Source organism: Eulemur rufifrons, chromosome 28 (assembly GCF_041146395.1).
Source record: "Eulemur rufifrons isolate Redbay chromosome 28, OSU_ERuf_1, whole genome shotgun sequence".
In the NCBI taxonomy this organism is placed as follows: domain Eukaryota; kingdom Metazoa; phylum Chordata; class Mammalia; order Primates; family Lemuridae; genus Eulemur; species Eulemur rufifrons.
This window is the reverse complement of record NC_091010.1, coordinates 63,034,551-63,057,517: the sequence shown is the minus strand read 5'-3', so window position 1 is coordinate 63,057,517 and position 22,967 is coordinate 63,034,551. Positions and strand designations below refer to the sequence as shown.

Sequence of the window (22,967 nt, the reverse complement as noted above, 5' to 3'; positions counted from 1 at the left end):
ACACATTCTCTTCCTTCGGGGAGAGAGGGCGCAGCTTCTTCCATTGAATGTTTACTGACGCTGCGAGAATCAATTTGATAGTTATTAATAAATTTAAAAATGCCTATCTTTGACTTTGCAGTTTCTCTTTTAGATCTATTCAGGAATCTGCAAAACTTTTTTCTGTAAAGGGTGACCGTAGATATTTTAGACTTTTGTAGTCCTTACGCTTTTCGTCACAGCGACTCATTTCTGCCATAGTAGTGAGAAAGCAGCCCGAGAAGTACAGAAATGAATGGACCTGGCTGTGTGCCAATAACATTTAATTACCCAAACAGGCAGTAGGCAGGATTTTGCCTGCAGGCTGTAGTTGGCCAACTCTCTAGTGTATACCATGGAGAAATTATTGCACGTGTGTACAAGGGAACATGTACAGGAATGTTTGCTACCTAGTGTTTGTTATGGCCAAAACCTGGAAGCAAATGCCCATGCGTATAGGGGAATGGATGAATAAAGTGGGGTGTATATATGATACAATGTATGTAGCTGTGAAAAGGAATGAATGATCTAGACTTACTTTTATCTGCCTAACTGGGTTCCAAAAGGACAATGTATGGGGAGAAAATGTTGCAAAGCTCTACATTTATTATTCCTTTATGTCATTAAAAATAATATATTATTTATTGATACACATATGTATGTAGATTAGTTAAAATGAGCCAGAAGGATATACTGGAGGGTGCAGATTTTTGATAGCCGCTGCTTCCCAAGAGGATAGGGAAGAACACTTCAACTGTATCTTTGTGTATTTCTTAAAGCCTTTTGAGGTTGTCATGACCAAGAGTTAACCATCATTTTGGATAGATTAGGGAGCGGGTATTCTGTTTTTATGCATGCTTTTCTGTACATCAAAACTTTTAAAAACCAATAACAATGAAAAGCGTTGGGTCATAATAACTAACACTCCTTCGCTGAGTGGCTGAAGGGCAGATCCTGGATTCTGTCTTAAGGGGGCTTCTCTTCTCCCTCAACAGGCCCACTCTACGTCATAGTTGAGTATGCCTCGAAAGGCAACCTCCGAGAATACCTACGCGCCCGGAGGCCCCCCGGGATGGAGTACTCCTATGACATTAATCGTGTTCCCGAGGAGCAGATGACCTTCAAGGACTTGGTGTCATGCACCTACCAGCTGGCTAGAGGCATGGAGTACTTGGCTTCCCAAAAGGTGAGTCCCTTACATTCGACTTGGTTGGATAGAATCCAATTAAAAATGTCTTTGAGGAAAACAGGCACTTTGGATGTGCTCATTTGCTAGATCAAGCCCTTGCATGTCTTGTATCACCTGGAAAATATTTACTGCATTATTCACATTCGGGTTTAATGAACTCTGTGAAGCCAGAGCAGCCTCATAAACCTATAATGACTGCAGAGATGTGCAGAAAGGGTGTCTTTCCTTTGAGACAGAGCAAGGTTTGACTCTCCTGGGAATTCAGCTCTCCAGGTGGAGGATGGCTTGTTCAGAGGGTGTTCCCTTTAATTCTGATGATTTATTTATTTTTGGGGGGGCTTGATTTGTTTCGCGGTTATTCAATTTTTAGACATAGACTTTAGGTGTTGTGTTTAGGTTTTGAGTTTGATATGGCATTAAATAGTCCAAGAATAAAGATCACACAAAGGTGTATTTGAGCAACAGGGAGTCCTGGATATCGGAGTTTATTTTGATTCATTTGGCAGGTGACCCTCTGTGGTTAGAAGTTGGCCAGGTCCCCTGAGGTGAATTGCCCACATTCCAAGCATGCCACTCACCATGGAACTTTAAACATTTCAGTTATTCTGAAAGCAGTTAGACAGATGCCCAGATATCCTTGGGGACATTTCACATGGCCCAAGAGACCCTTCCTTGGCCCCACAGTCCGGGAAGAGAGCTGCAGAACCGCCTCCGTGGGCAATGGTGGGCTCAGCTGCTACCTGTGGTGGAGCTTGTTCCAGCATCAGGAAGCCCTTGGGTCCCCACAGAGGTGATGTCCTTTGGTGGACGTGGGCCCTCTGTCACCTGGGGGCCTGGGCTGCTTTGAAGGGTCACAAGCTCAAGTCTCCACAGAGGCCATGCCAGTTGCTGAGTGTGTGAGGCGACCCATCAGATTGCTCAGAGACCCCAGGGACGGCTGCACCTCAGCCCCGCTGTCTGGTCACGTAGGGACGTGGCCCAGAGCTGCCACATGTTCTGGGTTTTTTGGGTTTTTTTTTTTTTTATGTTTTAAAATTTTTATTTTTAAGAGAGTCCAGAGTTTAAGACTTTTTAAACATTTTTCCCTGTAAAAGTTCCTAACGTATAGGTTTTAGGACACTGGTCAAAGCCTAGTGTTGAGTTCTGTGATTGTGTGTGTGTGTACAAACAGGCAGGGCAGTTTGCCAACCGAAAGTCTTTGGCATCCAGAAACAACCAGACTGCCCCAGAATGGGGGGGACGAGACACGGCTCCAAAGTGTCAGCATTGTGAAAGACAAAAACTGCTGGGGAGACAGGTCTAGACGGAAGGGGGCTGACCGGACAACTACTAAATGCCACGGCGTGACCCTGGGCATGATCCTGTGGGGGAGGGGACGGGGGACAGCTCTTACAAAGGACATTTGTGAACACTTGGAATTTGAATGTGGCTGTGTAATATTCCTGATACCACTGCATCAGTGTGGATTTGGGGGTGGTGGTAGTGGCATTGTGTTAAGGTAGGAGAGAAATGCTAAAGAATTAGGGTGTGAAGCATCACCTGCAACCCACTTTTAAATGGTTTAGTCATAAAAAATGTGTATGGGGTGTGTGTGTGTGTGTGTGTGTGTGTGTGCGTGTATAGGTGGGGGTGGTATGGGGAGACAGAGAGAAAGCGCACGCAGCAAATCCGGCCAAGGTGACCATCCATTGTACTGTCCCACCTCTTCCGTAGCTGTGACATATTCCCGGAGAGGACTGGGGAGGGCAGCCTGTCCGCAGCTGCATGCGTGGATGCCGCCTCCCCCGTGTGCTGGGGGACGTAGCTCTCCACCCAGCGGGGCGCTGCTGCCGATGGCTGTGGGGTAGGCGTGCCGGCCTGGTCATTTTGCTCAATTCTTCAACACGCATTCCTAGGGCACCGGATGCCTCATGCCGTTGGTCGGGCTGTCCGGTGAGGAGGCCGGAATGGACATGGTCCTTGCCCTCTTGGGGCAGAGACCGTGGGCGCCAGTAAATGTGGGGATGAAAATAAGTATGTAAAAGAAAAATTGGGAAATGTGCTGTGGAGGAAACAAACGGTGGGATGAGGCCCTGCTCATCTGGGGCCTTGAAGACCCAGGCGAGGACCCTGGACTCTCACTGTTGTGTGGAGCCATTGACTGGGGGAATAATTGGATCAGGGCTGTGCTTTAAGGCATCTCTTGCTGCTGCTTTCATGGCAGGTGGGGAAGCCTGAGTTCTGCAAAGGTGACGGGGGTGTGGGCTGGGCCGTGGGTATATTAGGGCCAAAGACACTGAGAGAAGCCAGTAGGTTGGTGTTTGATGTGTGTTGCCATCAGGATGGTTAATTAGGGTTGGGGAGGGAAATCGAGATCAAGTGTGACGTCCAGATTTCTAGCTCGAGGAATTGGGTGGTGGCACAGCCTCCCAGGATGAAGGAGGATTTGGAATCGGGGGTGGGGCGGGGGGCACAGATGGTGGAAAATCCAGAGCTCATCTTGAACATATCTGGGAGTCACTCAAGGGAACATGTCAACCAAGAAGCTGCAGGCTGCAGCTCAGCTCCCAGGGGTGGGCCAGACACCTGGGAGCCAGCACAGGCGGTGTCGTTTCTAGCCATGGGAATGAACAAATCATCTGGTGAGAAGCTTAGAGAGGGAAAATAGAAGCCTGAAGTCAACTCCTGAGAAAACTCAAATATAGAGATTGGCTAAACGTGCAGGGAAGAAATAGCAGTGGAGGCTGCGAAGGCACAGTCTGAGGTGGGAGGAAACCAGGACGTGGTTCCCAGCGAGGAGGGAGCGGCAGGTGCGCCTCATTCTGCTCAGAACAAGGAAAGAAGTGTGTGTGCTGGGTCTGGCCTGAGAGCCCGTGGGGGTCCCCCCGGCCCTGACGACTCTGCCATCCTGCCTGTTCTGGCTGCTCAGTATGGTGGAGAGAGAAATGAGAGTCAGACAAACTTTTTGAAATGGGGCAAATTAATATGTTAATATTTTAGAAGGGAAGAATGGAAGTACCCTTACTAATAGTGGTGTGACAGTGGTAATTACTGTTATCACTAACTACTTTTGGAGAGCCTAACATCTGCCAGGCAAGGAGGTAGGCACTTGACATACAGTACCTTACGTACCCTCAGAACAACTCTGAAATTGGTGGCATTAGTGTCCGCGTTGTATGGGTCAAGATGCTGAGGACTGTTGGGAAGTGACAGCAACCTTTGAGCCCAGATATGTCAGAATCGCTGTTTTCACTGCTGAGATGGGCACACGTGAGTCCACAGGGTGAAGTGGCTGGTCCCAGACCTAGGCCTCCCAGTCCTCCACCCAGCTGTCCCCTGCTCGCAGGTGACTCCTGCCTCTCCCTGGACCAAGGCAGGACCGTGAGATTCCCTGTGCTGGAGGCTTTGGGTAGTAACCCAGTGTGGGCTCGTTGCCTCCACTTGGCATAAGAGCCCAAGTTGAGAGGGACATTGCATGGCCTTGGGGCAGTGCACGGTCCCAAAGCCCCTTGCTGGAGGCCACTGGCAATTAAGGACCTAAAATAGGTTTTAAACTAGTGGTAGATAAAGATTTTAAGAATGGTCCCCTTGGGAGGAGCCTGCTTCCTCGGGGAGATGGGGGTGCGGACAGACAAGTAAAGAAATGCTGCGCAGTAATGCAATTAGGTAATGGGGTATTTGAGCCTAACACAATTTATAAAATATTTGCTATTTTTAGCTCAAAGCACACTAATTTTTCTTTTTTAACCAAATCCCAAACCCAATTAAACCTTCAAAGTGTTAAACCTGAGCGGATTTTTTTTTAAAGGAAGCCCCAGCTTCCCTATCTGTAAAATGGGTCTAATAATCCCCAACTCATAGGTTGCCATGGGAATGCAATGTGATCAGCCATCCAGGACACCCAGCACGCTGTCTGCGTCACAGGGTGTTAGTCTTTCTTCACTCAGCAGCCACCTGTTGACCTTCACCTATAGAAAAATAGACTCCCAAACTGTCCTGGGCTCTGATTATCCAAAATGGTCAGCTCTCTGTGCTGGAGAACAACTTGGGTTTCTGTGGATGATGGGGATTGGCTTGCCTTTACTTGTTTTCTTTTTCTTGGGTATTGGTTCCAAGTCTCCTCTTGTTCAACCCAGGGGGTGGGCGTTGGTGTTTCCTAGTGTCCTGGGATGAGGGATGTCTGTGCGAGATTCTTCTCTTGCTGAGAAGATGGTGGCGGTAGCCGTGGGCAGCGTCTCTGTCCAAGCTGAGCTCGGTGCGTGGTGAGAGCCCAGTGCATGGGAAGCCACATTCTTCTGACCACACAGCTCGCCAGACTCACGGAGCTCGTGTCAGCAGAAACACACCACCGGCAGAGTTTGGCCCGGGGCTTGGAAGTTCAATTTGAGGAGGCCTCCAAAACCGGGAACGTTGCTCTTGCCCCAGCTGAACCTCCAGGCGGCTGCTGGGAGCTCTCACGTTTCCTGCTTCCAGTCTGGCTGAGAGCAGACGTGCCTGCAAGGCTTTCCTGCTGCCCCGATTCTGATCTCAGCCGTCAGCGGGCACGGAAGCGTGTGGACACAAGGAGCAGAATAAAGTAATTCCTTATACATATTTCAGGGATTGTTCACCTTGCACTTTTTTAATTGGCCATTTCTTGGAGTGTCTAAGACCAGCCCCATTTCAACCTTGTCGAGTGGATCGATGAGACTCTGTGCTTCATATGCTCGTCAGCCTTTGCCAGTAACCTGTGTAAACGCTTTGATGGGGATATCTGCTTCTATATGTATCTTACTTCTTCCCAAAATAAGGTGTGATGACTTTGGGACCCTAATTACCATGTGTCATGATGAAATCTTGGTATATTAAAGTGTAACTAAAACACAGCAGCTTACAAAAGCATATCATTTGTAGAAGGGAAAAACAAAAGTCAGAATACCTAGACCTTTTTGAGACCAAAGAGTATCAGGATGATAAATTAGCTGTTCTGTAGCAAGCCTTTCAGCATTTAGTCCTGATGTACGTGACACACACAGGCTGAGCCCTTTGCACGGGCCGGGTGTTGTGACGGCGTGGACTGGGAATACGGATAGATGGGCATTGGTCATGAGAGGCCAGGAAGGGACAGGATCGGTTATTTCAGAAACACACGCCATGGGAAGCGTAGAAGGTGCAGTAGGGCTTGGAAGCGCGGAGACCCGCTAGCAGGCAGTGTGGCAGGACATGGGGCAGGGGTGGGCACTGGTGACAGCCTGGACTGAGGGATTAGCAGTGGGAGAGCAGTAGGGGGGCAAACTGGAAATCGCTTGGAGTTGAAACGAACAGGACTCGGGAGGAGAGTGTGAACAGTGCCATGCATACACCTCTCTGATGGAGAGAGACAGAGGGTGAGAACGAAGGGAGTAGAAACCTGGAATTTGAGATGTCAGGGGGACATCAATGTGGGAATGTCCCATAGCCTGTTGATAATGAGAACCTGGGTCTCAGGAGAGAGGTCCGGATGGAGATAGGAATTTGCAGATACGTGAATGCTTGTAAGAACTGACACCATGAGGCTACTTGGAAATACACACATGTAATGGGGTGGTGGCGCTGTTCGGAGGAGGAGGAGGAGGAGGAGGAGGGAGCCAGCCAGGGTCTGAGAGGGGTGGGGGGAGAGGGAGAGAACGAGCTGGGAGGAGGGGATGGGGCGGAACGCAGCGCAGGGCCAGTTTTCAAAAATGGGCAAGAAATCGACAGCCTTCACAGCAGCAGAGAGGGAAACGTCGAGGGGTTGGACGAGGTCGTGTGGGCCTAACAGTTGAGCGGTTCCTCGTGAACTTTAGGAGGGGCAGGGGTGGCAGACAGGCTCGAATGTCTAAGCGGTGACCAGCAGGTGAAGAAGATGCGATGTTGGAATTTAACCAGCTCTTCTGGCAATTTGGCTGTAAAGGACAGGAGGGCGTGTGTTGAGATAAAAGATTTTAGGATGATGTAATTTGCATCCCTACGTACCTGAAAGGAGGACACCACTGTGGTTGGACAACTGCAGATAAGAGGGAGTGAGGTTATTTAGTCTGCTTTTGCTCTTCAAAGTGATTGGTTTATTTATTTATGTATTCATTCATTCATTCATTCATTTTTTTATTAGAAAACAAATAACAAGTGTGGTGATCGAGGCTCCTGGGTGATCGAGGCTCCCAGTTGACCGGCTTAATCTTTCGGCCACACTGTGTCACTTACATTACAACCAGTTTTTGACATAAGCTGTATTTTCTGTCTGCATTTTAAGAAATGAATATATTTTCTTTTTGTCCTTGAAGAGTTTTAAACTTAGGTCTTTCTCGCCCTTTTTCCCCAATTTCAGTGTATTCATCGAGATTTAGCAGCCAGAAATGTTTTGGTGACAGAAAACAACGTGATGAAAATAGCCGACTTCGGGCTGGCCAGAGACATCAACAACATAGACTATTACAAAAAGACCACGAATGTAAGTCTGAGGCGCGATTCGAGGGGAGGGGCGGGGTGGGCGCAGAATGTTCCGAGAAGAGAGGCCGTAGGCACTGAGAGGCAGACGGGACTCGGGAGGGCTCCTTCCTGGTTTTTTGCTTTATTCTTTGTATGCTCTCAATAAGCAAATTTAGGCTCTATCTAAGATAATTTTAGTAAACGGGAGCACTCTTACATACGGAATAATCAGCAGCGTCTAGGATTTTCTTCCGGTTCTTGTCAAGAACTTTCATGGCAAAGATGAGAGCTTGGAAGTTACTGGGTTCATCTTTGCCTGTGAGTGGCCGAAGGAATGTCTGCGTGCTGCGGAGATAACCGATAGTGAGACTCCAGGGGGGTGGGTTTTATTAACATCCCCAGATCTGTGCGTCTCACACATTATGTAGAGTCCTAGTTGGAGCCTTTTGCTGTTCTAACGACTGACCACTTAAAAATCACCCGAGTGTCGGCTCTCAAACAGGGCCTAGGCCTGTCGAGCCTGCTCGTAAACTTGTTTTAATGTATTGGTTTTTACATTTTCTCCTCCGTCTGCAGGGGCGACTTCCAGTCAAGTGGATGGCTCCAGAAGCCCTGTTTGACAGGGTGTACACGCATCAGAGTGATGTGTAAGTAGCTCCGTTTTCTCTGGCTTCTGCATGGGGTTGAGTTGCAGAAATACTGTATGTCCTTTGCCTTTCTTCATTCTTGGTGGCTGCCGTGCTTCACGCGTTCATAGAAGGTGCAGGAGCCGGCCTGAGAAAGGACGGATTTTATGGTAGGCTGGTAACCAATGCTCTGTTACTAATCTGCCTGGCTTCAAAGAGCACAGGAGGTGGAACCGCTAACCCCCTCCCGCCAGAGCGGAAGTCCCCCCCGAACGTATTCACGGATGTGCAGCTACAAAGCTGCTGTCTGTTTTGCCAAGCTCTTGGCGTGTTCTTCACCCTCTTCAAGAAGTAATCCTGAAATTCTTCCTTCTTGAGAGTGATTTGTCATATGTCTCCCAACCCACGTTTGTCCATAAAGGGTGAAGCTGAGTGAGGCACTGTCCGCTCAGATGGTCTCCATGGGGTCTGCTCACTGTGTCTATCCTTCCAAAGAAAAAAAAGAAAAAAAAAAAAGTCTGGTCTTGTCTTAGCATCCTTGATAACACTGTAGAAATACGGTAGAAATTATGTAATACTTCTATTATGATACCCTTAAAAACATTATTAGGGTCAGACTCCAGCGGATATTTTAGATTTGGAAATTCAGTTGAAAGATGTTATCATTGGGAGAAGCGGGGTCAAAGTTCCTATGAGTCTATAATTATTCCAAAGGAAAATGTTTTTTGGAAAAAAATCACTTGGGCTATTTTTTATTTGTGCGAGCAGGAGGATTTCTGGGATAGGCATTGATTCTCTGCTACTGCAGTTGGTGCCCTCAACCCCGGAGAGGAGACATTATAACCCCATTTTTGCAGCGAGCAGCCTGAGGCCCAGAGGCTCCGTCTGCCTGTGCAGTGCGGCTGCTTCTGCTCCGTAGCTTCATTTCTGAAATTCACCACCTAGAGTCCAGAGGGGCAAGTTTCCAGAGCGCCCACGACATAGTGAACTTGGGTCCTTTGCTTGAGCATCCCAGGGATTGAGTCTCCTGAGCAAGGCCCAGGAAGTCCAGCTGTGGGTCTCTGAAAAGTCAAGTGTAGCTCGTGCCCTGGGAGATGTTTTCAGTTTCTGTTGTGGGACACTCGTCTGGGGCCAGGATTCCTCCCTCCTGTCCCCAGCCCTGTGCCGACTGCCTTCGAGATCCTAGGGAGCCACAGGACCTCTGTGCCCCAGGGGTTCCTCCGGCCACGCAGGGCAGCTCTGACCTCGCAGGACGGGCTCGCTGGCCTTGCTCTGTCCACTGCCCGTCCAGGTGGGTCACAGCCCTTGGGGCAGGCATGCAGGCAGCTGGAAGAGTTGGAAAGGAGCACAGAGGGCTTTGAAACTTAGAAATTGAGATCCTTGCATCGCTAACACCGCATTTAAGATGAGCAACTTTATTGCAGAGTGATGGCGGTTTGACTTTTTGTCTACAGATGGAAAATTCCACTGGGCCATCCCCATGCCGTCGTTATTTGGGGATGCTCTCTGTGGGGCAGGAAAGGGCATGTAGGGTGAACTGCAGGAGGGCTCGTTTGTCTTTGAACTTAAGAAGTGAGTGGATGTTTATTTTCTTAACTGGGCATGTTGAGGTTTCTGCGATTCAGATGGGTTGGTGATGTTATGTTTTCTCCCTTCCTTGCAGCTGGTCCTTTGGGGTGTTAATGTGGGAGATCTTCACTTTAGGGGGCTCGCCCTACCCAGGGATTCCTGTGGAGGAACTTTTTAAGCTGCTGAAGGAAGGACACAGGATGGATAAGCCGGCTAACTGCACCAATGAACTGTAAGGACCGTTGTGGACGCGCCACGCCAGTAGCACCTGCCTGACTTATCTCCACTTTTCGAAGGACCCCAGTTTTCTAAACATGCTCCAAGAAGAATCGCCAAAGCTTTCTGGGCTCAATCCCAGAACTGAGCTAGATAGCTACACTGACAGCCATGACTTGTCCAAAAGAAAGAACATCATCCGGGGGTGTATGGAGCTGGCTTTAAATCAGAGGGTGTCCAGCCGCCCCGCCAGGGGCTTCTGACTTTGCAGGGCCAGTCAGAGTGGTCTTCCTGTCACTGTGCTGTGCTTGCTGTGGTCCCCACTCAGAGTGACAGGAAGACACACGGTCAGGAAACGAGCTAGAAAGCCACAGAGCTGCCCCTGCACAGTGTGGGATTAGAGAATGGATGACACCTGTCCTCAGTGTTTGTGCCTCTCCCCATCGGGGCGAGTGGAGAACGGGTGTTTCCAGAGCTTCGTTGACCATTGAAAATGGCCATTACAGATTGACGTCTACCACGTTTCCTCGGAGTGAATGAACCAGTGTCTGGTTACCTATATTTCACCCGTATTTTAGCACAGAGAATTAAAAATTTGTCCAGCTGCCCTCCTTAGAGTACCAGATCTGCCTATAAAACCGTGAGCTGGTTTCTAGAAAAACCTACCTCACACTTTAAGTGGCGTTATGTTGTGTTTGTGACGTGTGCCTTGTGCGGCAGAATCGGTGCTTTGAGAGGAGTCTCTCCACCTCCCCCCCCAGGATTAACTAAGAACAGCGATTGTCCCAGAGACTGCAGCCGCATTGTGTGGCGTTTCACGGGGATTTTACATCCGTAATCCCGTGAGTGCTTTTTGGTGTACAGTGGACGTCTGATGAATGGCCACACTTTATAGTATATTATATAAAGGCATTTATTGTGCTCTCGTCATTCCCATTGCTTTTCCTAGCACGGAGGGTCTGTCGAAACCCATAATCAAGATAAGGCCTGGGAACGCAGGCCTAAGGGTTCAGCAGGAAGTTAGCGTGCAGCCCAGCGGTGACAGATTAATTCATGAAATCCTTACCTTAAAGTCGTGGTTTTCAAACGTTATTATTTTTTTTTAACTGAAGAACCTTTGTTAACTAGAAATTGTTAAAACAAAACCCTAAGTGTTGGGGAGATAATGTCAGAGCTGCTTGAGTCCAGGCCAGGGGTGTTTGGGGAGGGAAGACTGGAGAGCAGAGTGTGATACCAGGCCGGGCGCGGTGGCTCAAGCCTGTCATCCCAGCACTCTGGGAGGCCGAGGCGGGAGGATCTCTTGAGGCCAGGAGTTTAAGACCAGCCTGAGCAAGAGTGGGACCCTGTTGCTACTAAAAATAGAAAAATTAGCCAGGCATGGTGGTGCATGCCTGGAGTCCCAGCTACTCAGGAGGCTGAGTCAGGAGGCTCGCTTGAGCCCAGGAGTGTGAGGTTGCAGTGAGCTACAATGACACCACTGCACTCTAGCTGGGGTGACAGAGTGAGACCCTGTCTCAAAAAAGAGTGTGATACCATTGTGATATGTCATACAGTTACATGGATACCAGTGAAAAACATATAGACGCATCTTTATTGATGACATAGATGCCTTCCTGAAACGTTTTGGTGAAGTGCTGTTTTTGTGAATCAAGGTGCCTTTCAGAGGAGCCAAGCAGGGAATCCTTTGGGAAAGTGAATACCTCCTAATGTAGTTGATTGGAAAGTTCTGATGCATTTTCATAATTTAGGGCACATATTCATATTGCCTATTAAAACTGTCTATAGCCAGGTGCCTTGTACTTAAAAAATTAATCCACCAAGGAAATGCATCTTTTCTAGGTATATGATGATGAGGGACTGCTGGCATGCAGTGCCCTCCCAGAGACCGACGTTCAAGCAGTTGGTGGAGGACTTAGATCGGATTCTCACTCTCACGACCAATGAGGTAAGAACCTCCTTCCAGAAGCCAGTTGTGCTTGGTTGGCCTGGAAGACAAGCATAGCTTTTTACAGACAAGCGCCCTGTTGGTTTTTGGTTGGAGTCTGTGGTATAGTTTATCATTTTTCCAAGGGGGTCAGGCACAGTTAAGCTATGTGTTCCTCTCAAATCATGATTTTTCTCAGAACTTCATTTTGTGAGTTCTGACTCATGAAACCGAAGACGGAGGACGTACCGGCGGCTGCCCTCACCAAAGCTGGTGGTGGTGTGGGTGTGTAGGAGAGTGGGGAAGGGGAAGAAATGTTCAGTCGCAGCATTTTGGTGTGTGTGGGAAGGAGCTTGGATTTGTGCGCTAGTTCCATTCTGCACCCTGGTTGTTAGTGGGCAGGCTGATGATATTCCAATCAGATGCAATGAAGTTCTGTAATTCCAGCTTCTATACAACACGACACTGTTCTGTGTGATCCTGTCCGGTCATGGTTTATGGCTTGCAGTCTCCTTCTGTGTATATGTAATAATTTTCTGTAGTGAGTGACTTATATGATTTTTAAGTAAAAACTTGGACCTTTTGTTAAAATATTTATTTTCTATAAAATATTTATAATCGTTGCTAACAGAAGAAACCCTGAAATGGGGTCCGATTTCAGCCATGTCAGTAGCTGCTTCAATATGCAGATAGAGTAGCTTTTATGATTATGGGAAGCATATGTACCCCGGCCAGGAAAGAGGAAAAACCCATCAAGTCCAGTAAAACCCACGATAGAAAGAAATTGTTAATGAATGAATTTTGGGATACTTAATGAGGATATAGAACAGTGTTCCTTTACACAGGGGAAAAAAGCCAAAGCCACACAATGGTCTCGACAACAAAAAAGATTAAGATGTCCCAAATATTTTAGAAGGACGATAACACACTTAATTTCTGATTTAGAAAATTGTTTTAAAGTGATTTTTTAAAAAATATTCAAATGTAGCGATACGAAGCCTTAACCCAGCAACTTTATCTTGTGTGTCTCACTGTGGCTTGTGCTGGATAAAGGGAGAGATTGCATTTAAATGAACACAGCTGACCTTCAGAAGTTGAAAGGAAAGGAACAGTTCAAGGGGGGGGGAAACCCTAACTTTCTTCTTCTGCCAAAATTGTTGTTTCCAGTATAAGTTCTTTTAACCCTAGACTTGGAATCCATTGATATCCCTATTTTTTCCTATCAGATCTGAAAGTTTATGGCTTCATTTAGAAACTGGGAAAAGCACTAAAGGTCTGTTTTAATGATCCCATGTCTATGCTCAACGAGACCTATTTATATATTTACATTTAACGTGGATCCCTTCATACTCAAATTTGTATCTAGCATCCTAAAATAAAAAAGCAGAATGCCATATTGTCTAACGGATATAAAAATCGAAGTTTCTTTCCTTCTGAAAATCATTACCATATGCTCGAGAAAAATGGTTCCATTTAGGACAAAATTTCATTTTTATCATTGTAAGCAGAAAGTTCCCTTTTGATGTGGTGGGCGTGTTTGTTTCCAGTTGTGTGGTTCATGCTGATGTTGTTGGAACTGACACATCCCCCTTCTGCGACGGGGACTCTTTCTCTTGCCAACCCGGGTGATGAATTATAGTGGGGTTTTGTTTTGTGTGTGTGTCTTTTAAAATGTGTAGTTGCCAACATTCCGTGGGCTCTTTTCTGATAACACTGGGGCTGTTTGTGCTGTGGTCTGCACTTTTTGCCCTCCTCTCTGCAAAACCGCACGCCATGGAATAGTCGTTGGCTTCTGGACGTGTGAGGAGAACCTCCCCAAAGTGCCAGCCCCGTTGAGGCAGTTGAGATCCAGAAGTTCCCAGTTTAGAAATCTGTTCCTAGCTTCAGAGCACTGGCCAGCCAACACTTCCTGCAAAGAGCCAGAGAGTAAATATTTTCAGCTCCATGCGCCACACGGTCTCTGTCGCAGCTCTGCCATCGTAGCACAAAAGCAGCCACAGGCAGCGTGTAAATTGGTATGTCTGTGTTCTCGTAAAACTTTATGGACCCTGAAATTAGAATTTGATATGAATTTTGCATCATTTTAATACCACAAGATAGTCTTCCTCTTTTAATTTTTTTCAACCATTTACACATGTTAAAAACCATCCGTAGCCCGTGGGCCATCCCCAAACAGGCTGTGGGCTCTCGCCCTGCCTGACCTGAGTCGGGGAAGTGTCAGCCTACGGTGATCTGGTGCTCGTTGGCAGTGACACCAACGGATGCTTTGGGGAGCAGAAAAGACCCTCCGAATTTCAAACCTTCAAAACTTTGAAACTCAACCTCTATTTTCCTACACTTTCCTTTAACAGCCCGTTATGGATTTAACATACATGAGTACGTCCAAGCCTTTTTTGAACCTGTTTACATTTCCAACTCGGAGAGCTTCTGAGAGTAATGAGTTACATCTGTTAAATTACCCACCCAATGAAGACGTATTCCCCTTCAATTACCCAGGAAACTACAATAGTAAAATGTAATTCAGAAAGTGAATATTCATGGGCTCAGCTACTTAAAGGGGTCCTGGGGACCCGCAGCAGTGACGCGTTTCCGCTTTGCTGGGGCTCGAACTCGAAGCGCGTGCTCAGCGAGGGGGTGTGTAAGCAGCCGGTCATTGAGGTCCCTGTGAGGGGGTTGCCCGCCCGGCCCCTGCAGTACCGCAGGGTGTATCCTTCTCCACGTGCCAGCAGTTTATTCTTGACGGATTCTGAGAGAAAAGTTGAGGGAAGCCTGGGGTAAATAATTAGGCTGGGGTCTTGGGAGGTCTCTGTGGAAGTTAGGGGGCTGGGTCTCTGTCAGCCTTCCAGGGGTGCCCCATCCCGCCCCACCTTGATAGCAACATCTCAAGAGCCTGTGTTTGCAATAAAACTCTTCTCTTCCCTTCTTTCAGGAATACTTGGACCTCAGTCAGCCTCTCGAACCGTATTCACCTTGTTACCCTGACACAAGATGAAATAAAACGTCTCTCTTCCCTTCTTTCAGGAATACTTGGACCTCAGTCAGCCTCTCGAACAGTATTCTCCTAGTTCCCCTGACACAAGGAGTTCTTGTTCTTCAGGAGATGACTCTGTTTTCTCTCCAGACCCCATGCCTTACGAACCATGCCTTCCTCAGTACCCACACAGAAACGGCAGTGTTAAAACATGAGTGAGCATGTCTGCCTGTCCCCAGACGGGACAGCGCCAGGAGCTGACCCACACTGAGCAGGGAGGCCACGCCTCCAAGAGCTTCTTGTCTCCGCTTGTATATATGGATCAGAGGAGTAAATAATTGGCAAAGTAATCGGCACATGTGTAAAGATGTATACAGTTGAAAACTTGTAATCTTCACCAGGAGAAGAATGCTTCTGGAAGGACGGACTGCCACAGGCCACCACGCGGCCCCTCTGACCCACCGCGGACCCTGGCTGTGGACCAGTCGGACTCAAGGCAGATGCCCGTTCTGCCTTCCTTGTTAATTTTGTAATAATTGGAGAAAATATATGTCAGCACACATTTACAGAGCACAAATGCAGTATATAGGTGCTGGATGTATGTAAATATATTCAAATTATGTATAAATATATATTATATATTTACAAGGAATTATTTTTTGTATTGATTTTAAATGGATGTCCCAATGCACCTAGAAAATTGGTCTCTCTCTCTTTTTTTTAATAGCTATTTGCTAAATGCTGTTCTTACACAGAATTTCTTAATTTTCACCGAGCAGAGGTGGAAAAATACTTTTGCTTTCAGGGAAAATGGTATAACATTAATTTATTAATGAATTGGTAATATACAAAACAATTAATCATTTATAGGTTTTTTTTGTAATTTAAGTGGCATTTCTATGCAGCCAGCGCAGCAGACTAGTTAATCTATTGCTTGGACTTAACTAGTTATCAGATCCTTTGAAAAGAGAAATATTTACAATATATGACTAATTTGGGAAAAATGAAGTTTTGATTTATTTGTGTTTAAACTCTGCTGTCAGATGATTGTTCTTAACCCCAACCCCCCCAAATGCCCCTAGTAAAAGGACCCGTTAATAGGAAGGTGTTTCGTTTTGTATGCGGCTCTGTCATTGGGCCAATGCGACATTTAACTGGACTTCCCAAGACAAATGGTACCAGTGTCCTCTTTAAAAGATGCCTTAATCCATTCCTAGAGGACAGGCTGGAGCTGAGATGATAGCGAGCGTGTCTCTCCGGCAGCTGGCCCTCTCCCCCTGGGTCGCACACTGATCAGATTAGCCTGTATTCTCTTCAGTGAATTTGGATAATGGCTTCCAGATTCCTTGGCATTAGAGAAGGCGTTTAGGATCTTCAAGTCCCATCATAGAGAATTGAAACACAAAGTTGTTCTGCTGATGGTGTTGGGGGGATGCTTCCATTTTTTTAAGGGGTTGCTTCCATCTGATTTTGGTAGGACCTCACCCAAAGATCCCTCCTAATACCTGCACCAGACAGAATCGCCGTGTTGTCCCTTCTGTATTAAAGTATTGTGTTTTGCTGTCGAAACACCCACTCACTTTGCTATAGCCATGCAACATGAATGCAGATGACACTGATTTTATGTGTTACAAAATTGGAGAAAGTATTTAATAAAACTTGTTAATTTTTATACTGACAATAAAAATGTTTCTACGGATATTAATGTTAACAAGACAAAATAAATGTCACGCAGCTTATTTTTTTAATACTCGTGTCCTACCACATGGTTTCCTGTGCTCGGAGGTGTTGATGGGGTGCCATTTGTCAATGCAGGAGAGGCAGCTCTGGAAGGTCGGGCGGCTGACTGCAGGCGGATTGGCCGAGGCCAGCAGTACCTGGGACAGGTTGACCCGATGGAAAATCAGAATCGGTTGGTCCAAGCCCTCACTGGGCTGCTTCCTGGCACCTCAGGGGAATCATTGTTCCTTTCTGAGCCCTCCTGCTCCCCAGAGGAGCAAATGAGGAACCACATGGGAGACAGCTTTGCCAACAGAGAGGTGGCTTTCAGGGCGAGAGGTGTCGAATAGGAGAGATTCTGGTGATCTTGAAACCTAGGCTGGTTTCCTTGTGATGTATGGAGGGAAGGATTTGCTTCAAATTTTCCAAAAGAAAACTTGGACAAATTGTAAAATAATTGTTTATTTTCATCCCACCAAGCTTCTGACAAGGGAAATGGAGATTTGCCTGTCAGTTAATAAATGCGAATCTATGACTCTTGGGACTCCCTGCTGAGCACCAGAAAAGGGGAGCAAAACAGGCCGACTTCTGCACCTCAGCCTGCACTTAGAACCTTACAGGGCTGTAGGTGGTCAAGCAGTGCTGTCCTTGGGTCTTCGATGTGTTTGAGGCCATCAGTGGGGCAGTGAGGTCTCCAGCCATCAGAGGAGTGGCCTCCAGTCCTGGTTCTGTGTTTGCCAACCCCCCGTGCTTCTGTTCCTTATTATTGATAGTTGAAAAGTGTTCTAATCCACCAAAAGAATGTTATTAGAAAAATAGGGTATGTGGAGGGAAACTGCCTAAAAAGCGTCACCTGTTAAGCACAAGGGTGCAGGTGTATTGAAAGCAAGGCTCGGGGGCTGTGCTGGTTCTTCTCTGCGAAGACCACAGTGTATATTCCTGACTTCAGAGACTGAAGGGCAGTTTCTGGCCTTGACAATGCAGATTATGATGGGAGTCAGAACTGCTGTATCTCTTGTCCATTTCAGGGAGATGAGTGGGCAAGAATCCTAAACGAGCTGCTGACTATTTTAGTTTTAGAATTATTTGGAAAGAGATGTTTGTCAGGAAGGGAAGCAAGGGAGTATGGTGCATGAGGACAGGAAAGACAGTACCTTCCTTTTTCTGAGACCTGCCCCAAATGAACATGCACAGGCAGGGCTTGGTAAGCTTATGGCTCTCCCCATCCCTCCCCGCAAGCCTAAGGAAAGCCTTGGGTATTGTCATGTGATTGTCATCGAGTGACGAGATCGGTTCATTTGTGAAGAACCAAAAGAAGACAGACGTCTTGGATGGGTAGTGCGCGGGCCCTGCTGTTTCCAACTGGGAGGGGCATATTCGAGAGTCTACCTCAAAAAGCCCAGCTGGTGGTGGTCTCTGGCGGGATGGGGAGGCTGTAGCAGCAGGGTGGAGGAGTAGCACCTGCAGGGGAGTTCTGCGGCTTCTAGGGGAACAGGGTACCCCCACCCACCACTCGGCCTCTCCATCCCTCCCTGGGCTCCTCAGGGATCTTCTCTGCATCTGATCTTGCAGGACGTTCCTCAGCCCCAAACTCGGGAAATGAAACATGCATTTACAGTGAAATGTAAACTTGAGCACCTGACTTGAACAGCCATGGATTGAGGACCCAGCCACCATTCTGAAAACAAGAAATTGGTCTGCCAGGTTGGACTGTGTAATTAAAGCTTTAGAAGGGCGGGGTCCAGAGGGCTCGGTTCGAGGCTCCTCAGGGTCACATGTCTGGGAAATGGTCTAGTGAACCAGGACTGTAGCCTTGTGCGGTACAGGAGCAAGACGGTGGGCTTGGGCAGGCTGGGATTGGTTTATTTCTTTACAGCCGGGTGATGTTGAGCAAGTCATAGCTTCTGTCTGGACATGCAACTTCTCTACTAAAACTGGCTCTTGCCAGCCTCATGCTTACCATGAGGATTACCTGTAGGAGCTTAGCTGTGGCAGAAAGTACTCAATAAATGTTAGTTTTCCTCTTCCTGAGAATTTTTTTGGTACATTTCAGTAATGTTTTTAGTATATTCATAGTTTTGTGCAACCATCACCACTAATTCCAGAACATTTACATTACTCAAAAAGAAACCCTTTTCCTGCTGACAGTCACTCCCTAGTCCCCTTCTCCCAGCCCTGGCAACCACCAGTCTGCTCTCTGTCTATGGATTTGTCTGTTCTGGACATTTCATATAAATGGAATCAAACAATATATGGCCTTTTGTGTCTGTCTTCTTTCATTTAATATAACGTTCGCAAGATTCATCCATATTGCAGCCTGTAACAGTACCTCGTTCCTCTGTGTTGCCAAATCACATTCCATGCGTGTGGATATACTGCATTTTGTTTATTCATTCACCCGTTGATGGACATTGGGGTTGTTTGTACTTTTTGGCTATTATGAATAGTGCTGTTATGAACATTCATGTACTGTATAAGTATTTTTGTGGTTGTATCTTTTCATTTCTCTTGGGTATATACCTAGGAGTGGAATTGTGGGGTCCTATGGTAAGTCTGTTTAACCAGACTGCTTTCCCCAAAGTGGCCGCACTCTGTTAAATTCCCACTCACAATGCGTGAGGGTTCCAGTTTCTCCATATCCTTGCCAGCACTCACTATTCATATTTTTTATTATGGCCATCCTAGTGGCTGTGAAGTGTCTTCCTAAGAATTTAATAGCTGAGGGGATACCACTCAGATCATAGATCAAAGATATATTGTACCTAACGGGGCTTTCCAGAAAAAGATAACTTCAGCTAATCAACCTGGCTTCTGCACTTACAAAATGGCCGAGATCACTAAGACGCCTGAGTGGATCCTCATGGAACAGAGAAGCTGAGAAACTGATTAATTCCGTCTCTTCTCTCTTGGCGGAGAGAGGAAGGAAGCCCTGCCACGTGATGCAAAGAGCTAGATCCTTTCTGGCTGGAATTCTCGAGTGCATCTCTACCTCACCTCCCTGGTTTTATACCAAATAAAGTCTAGCAAGCTGGGCCCTCCACTGGGACTGACGAAGGCGCCATTACTTATGTATGCACATTGGAGTCCTCTTTGTCCGCCTGCGTTTTGGTGTTATTTATGTTTGATGTGTTTAAAGATGAAAGCAAAGTGTATCTTCTCTCATATTTCATCCCCAGAAAGCCTTGAAAGGACTTGGCAGTCTACCCTGGGCAAGAACAGCAGAGGCCATCTTCGTCTGGACGGACATTCTGGAATGGAGCCCTTCTCGTGCCCTTTTTGCTCAGAGTTTCTGGGGGTTTTCAATGGGTTCCTCAAAATTGCCTTGAAGTCCTGTCTCAGAGGATCACTTGAGGTGCTGTAGGAGACAGTGGAAGGCAGGGTGGTCAGCGTCCCTCCCTGGGAAACCATCCTCTCCGAACCTTTGCCATGAAAGGCGGTGGATCCCTGCCAACCTACAAAGGGACATGAAGCAGTTTGGTGACAGAATTTCGCCTAAGATGCATATGTGGGCAAGTGATTTTTCCTTCTGTGGCTCAGAGCACTGCCTCCTTTGGGGTCGTGTCTTTTTAGGCTCCTTTTCCTCTTCGAATTCATTTGTTGAGGGCACTTAACACGTCACCTGCATGCTTTACAAACCAAAATCCGTAGTGCAATACACTTGGAAAGGGAGAGAGGACACTGACAGATTTGTAAATTAAAATTGAAGAAGGAAGAGTTTTTAGGCTGTAAGTGGGCTGACAGATGATGTCTATCTCAAATGATTGTTGAGTTCAGTGAGATTTTGCCTGGGAAGTACCAAACCCACCTGCTACGTAACACTCGAATGTTAGCTGCTCTCGTGCTCTCTCTCTCTCCATAAGATGTAGAGACATTGATGTAGGTATTGAGACAAATGTAAAGATAAAACATATATATGTGTTTATAAAATTGTCATTATTACTGAAGAAATTGTGAAATTGCTAGTCAGTTGTGGATACGATTAGGGCCATGCATGTCTCCCACCCACAATTTTAAACAAAAACTAAGTTTTTTTTTTTAATTGAACAAGATTTAATCATTTAAGATGAAATTGTAACACTAGACACAAAGCTGTACATTTCAGGAGGAACTTTAGCGAAAAACTAATAAGTTTTAAGTCAATGAAAATAATCAGAATTTTTAAAAACGAGATTGTATTTACAACATTCAACCTGTTATGTTCTCCTTTTTAAACAAGCATTCACTTTACAAACACTAGTCAGGCAATGAATGCCTTATCCGATCTTTAAGGGACAATTCAATGCTTTTAGAACTGCACGAACCAAGCTGGTCAGCGGTTTTCAGTAGCACAGTCCAAAAGGCTGACCGGAACAGGAGCGAAAGTCCAGGAGGGTTTATTGCAAGGGAAGTGCTCTCTGGCTCCCGGGGTGGTGGTGGTATAAGCAAATCAACGCTGCACACATGATCACAGCAGGAGAGGAATCGGAAACCTAGCCTCCCTCCTGGCGTGGTCTGGACTCCCGTGAGACTAGCCCTTGGGTTGCCGCTGGCTGTGGATTTAAGTTTCACCCAAATGCAGAAGTTCTTCCTTCGTAGCTGGCTATCACCCACTAGCACCCAGAGCTATAAATGACAAAGGCAAGGTCAGAACATCTGAGCACACTCTCATGAGTGGTATCACTGGGCTGAGGGGGTGTGGGCAGTGGGAGAGCTTGTTCTGCTGTGGCTTAGATCGGGGTGCACAAACTGTGGCCCACGGAGCAAACCTGGCTCACCACCTGCTTTTGTACTGCCTGTGAGCTAAGCATCATTTTCATATTTTTAAATGGTTGAAAAATGATTTTAAAAGGATATATTTTGTGACATGTGCCAATTATATAAAGCTCCAATTTTTCAGGGTTCATAAAGTTTTATTGGGACACAGCCATGCTCATTCCTTTATATAATATCTATGACCACTTTCTCACCACGGCAGAGTGGATCGTGGCAACAGGAATGGCCTGCAAAGCTGAAAACATTTAGCATCCATCACTCTTTACTAAAACATTTGCTCACCTCTGGCTTAGATAATGGTGTGCTCGTTGGCTGCCAGGCCCATGTGGGTGACATGTGGATGAGGACAGACCAGATAACCAGGGCCTGAGATGGATGATGCTTTCAAGGATAGGGGTCCAAGCCAAGTGCAGTGGCAGGCACCGGTAATTCCAGCTACTCGGGAGGCTAAGGAGGGAGGATCGCTTGAGCCCAGGAGTTCGAGGCCAGTCTGGGCAGCATAGCGAGACAACCCTGTCTCTAAATAAAACAAGAATGAGGGTCCACTTGAAAGAGAGACTTGGGAATGGGAATGGAAGTCATGAAAAAGCCCTTTGGCCAAGTGGTATGTTTTAAGATTCTTTGGAGACAGTAAGTGGCCAATGTGATATGTCTAGACCAGCCTTCCTGGCATCGTGTCACCCCTGGCACACCATGCAGCAACATGCCCACAGCTCTTCCAAACAGGGTTGCCACAGAGATCCACAAACCAAAGGCTAAATAAATAATGCGGTTCTTCCAGAAGGAGGGAAGGTGAGGGGTTGACATTCGGATTTGAGCGATGTTTGTTTCACAGAAAGTAAACTTGTTCTGTTAGGGCTACGGAACACCTTTGTACCGTAACACTGTATTCCTTGGTCGGCCTGGAGCACCAAACTCAGGGAGCAGGAAGACCCTCTCCACAATCTTGTTGGCCAGGTTTTCGCTTCCATCAGCATTCCACGCATGGGACGCCAGGCAAACATACTCTTGTCCAAGCTCTTCTCCAAACCCAAAGGCAATCCCAGGACAGACTTGTATTGGAGCCACCTTAGTTTGCCTGAACATGTAACTGAGTGAGACTTCTTTTTGCTTCCAATTAACTGGAGTTAAAAGCGTCTCTAAAGCTCTGATGACTGAAGGCTTGAAATGACACAGCCACTTGCCCCATAAATCAGCATGCAACTGCCCCACGTAAACAGATCGGAAAAAATCTACATATACGTGCGGGTAGTGGAGACTGGCAATAGAAATGCTCGGATCTGGTGGCAGGTTTCCCGTGTCTTCTAAAGGCGGCTGGAAGCAAATCAGACACTAAGCCCTTCTTTTTTCTGACCTGGAAGCAGGTGAATTTAGTCAAGTGCAGGAGACATGAGATGAAGGGGGGACCCCCTAATAAAGGAAGCCCAGGTGTGCTGGCCTCTTTGGGGGAGCCTTGCCAGATCCTGGGGGTGAGAGAGTGATGGGGCAGGTGTGAGGCAGAGGCCGGAACGTGGCCCATGTTGTGGGCCAGCTCTGACCTACTTGGCACCTGCAGGCCCGGGGAGGACCTGGCAAGGG

At 47.0% G+C, this 22,967-nt stretch overlaps 1 protein-coding gene across 1 annotated transcript in view; it reads left to right on the top strand.

Annotated features, from left to right (window-relative positions):
• Positions 1-16,634, top strand: part of FGFR2 (fibroblast growth factor receptor 2) — a 101,264-nt gene extending 84,630 nt beyond the window's left edge. Inside the window, exons 13-18 of the mRNA XM_069460337.1 lie at positions 1,014-1,204; positions 7,512-7,634; positions 8,189-8,259; positions 9,902-10,039; positions 11,863-11,968; positions 14,969-16,634. Of these exons, the coding sequence (XP_069316438.1) occupies positions 1,014-1,204; positions 7,512-7,634; positions 8,189-8,259; positions 9,902-10,039; positions 11,863-11,968; positions 14,969-15,133 (794 nt within the window). The 3' untranslated portion in view covers positions 15,134-16,634. The remainder of the gene's footprint in view (positions 1-1,013; positions 1,205-7,511; positions 7,635-8,188; positions 8,260-9,901; positions 10,040-11,862; positions 11,969-14,968) is intronic.
• The last annotated feature ends 6,333 nt before the right edge of the window (positions 16,635-22,967 follow it).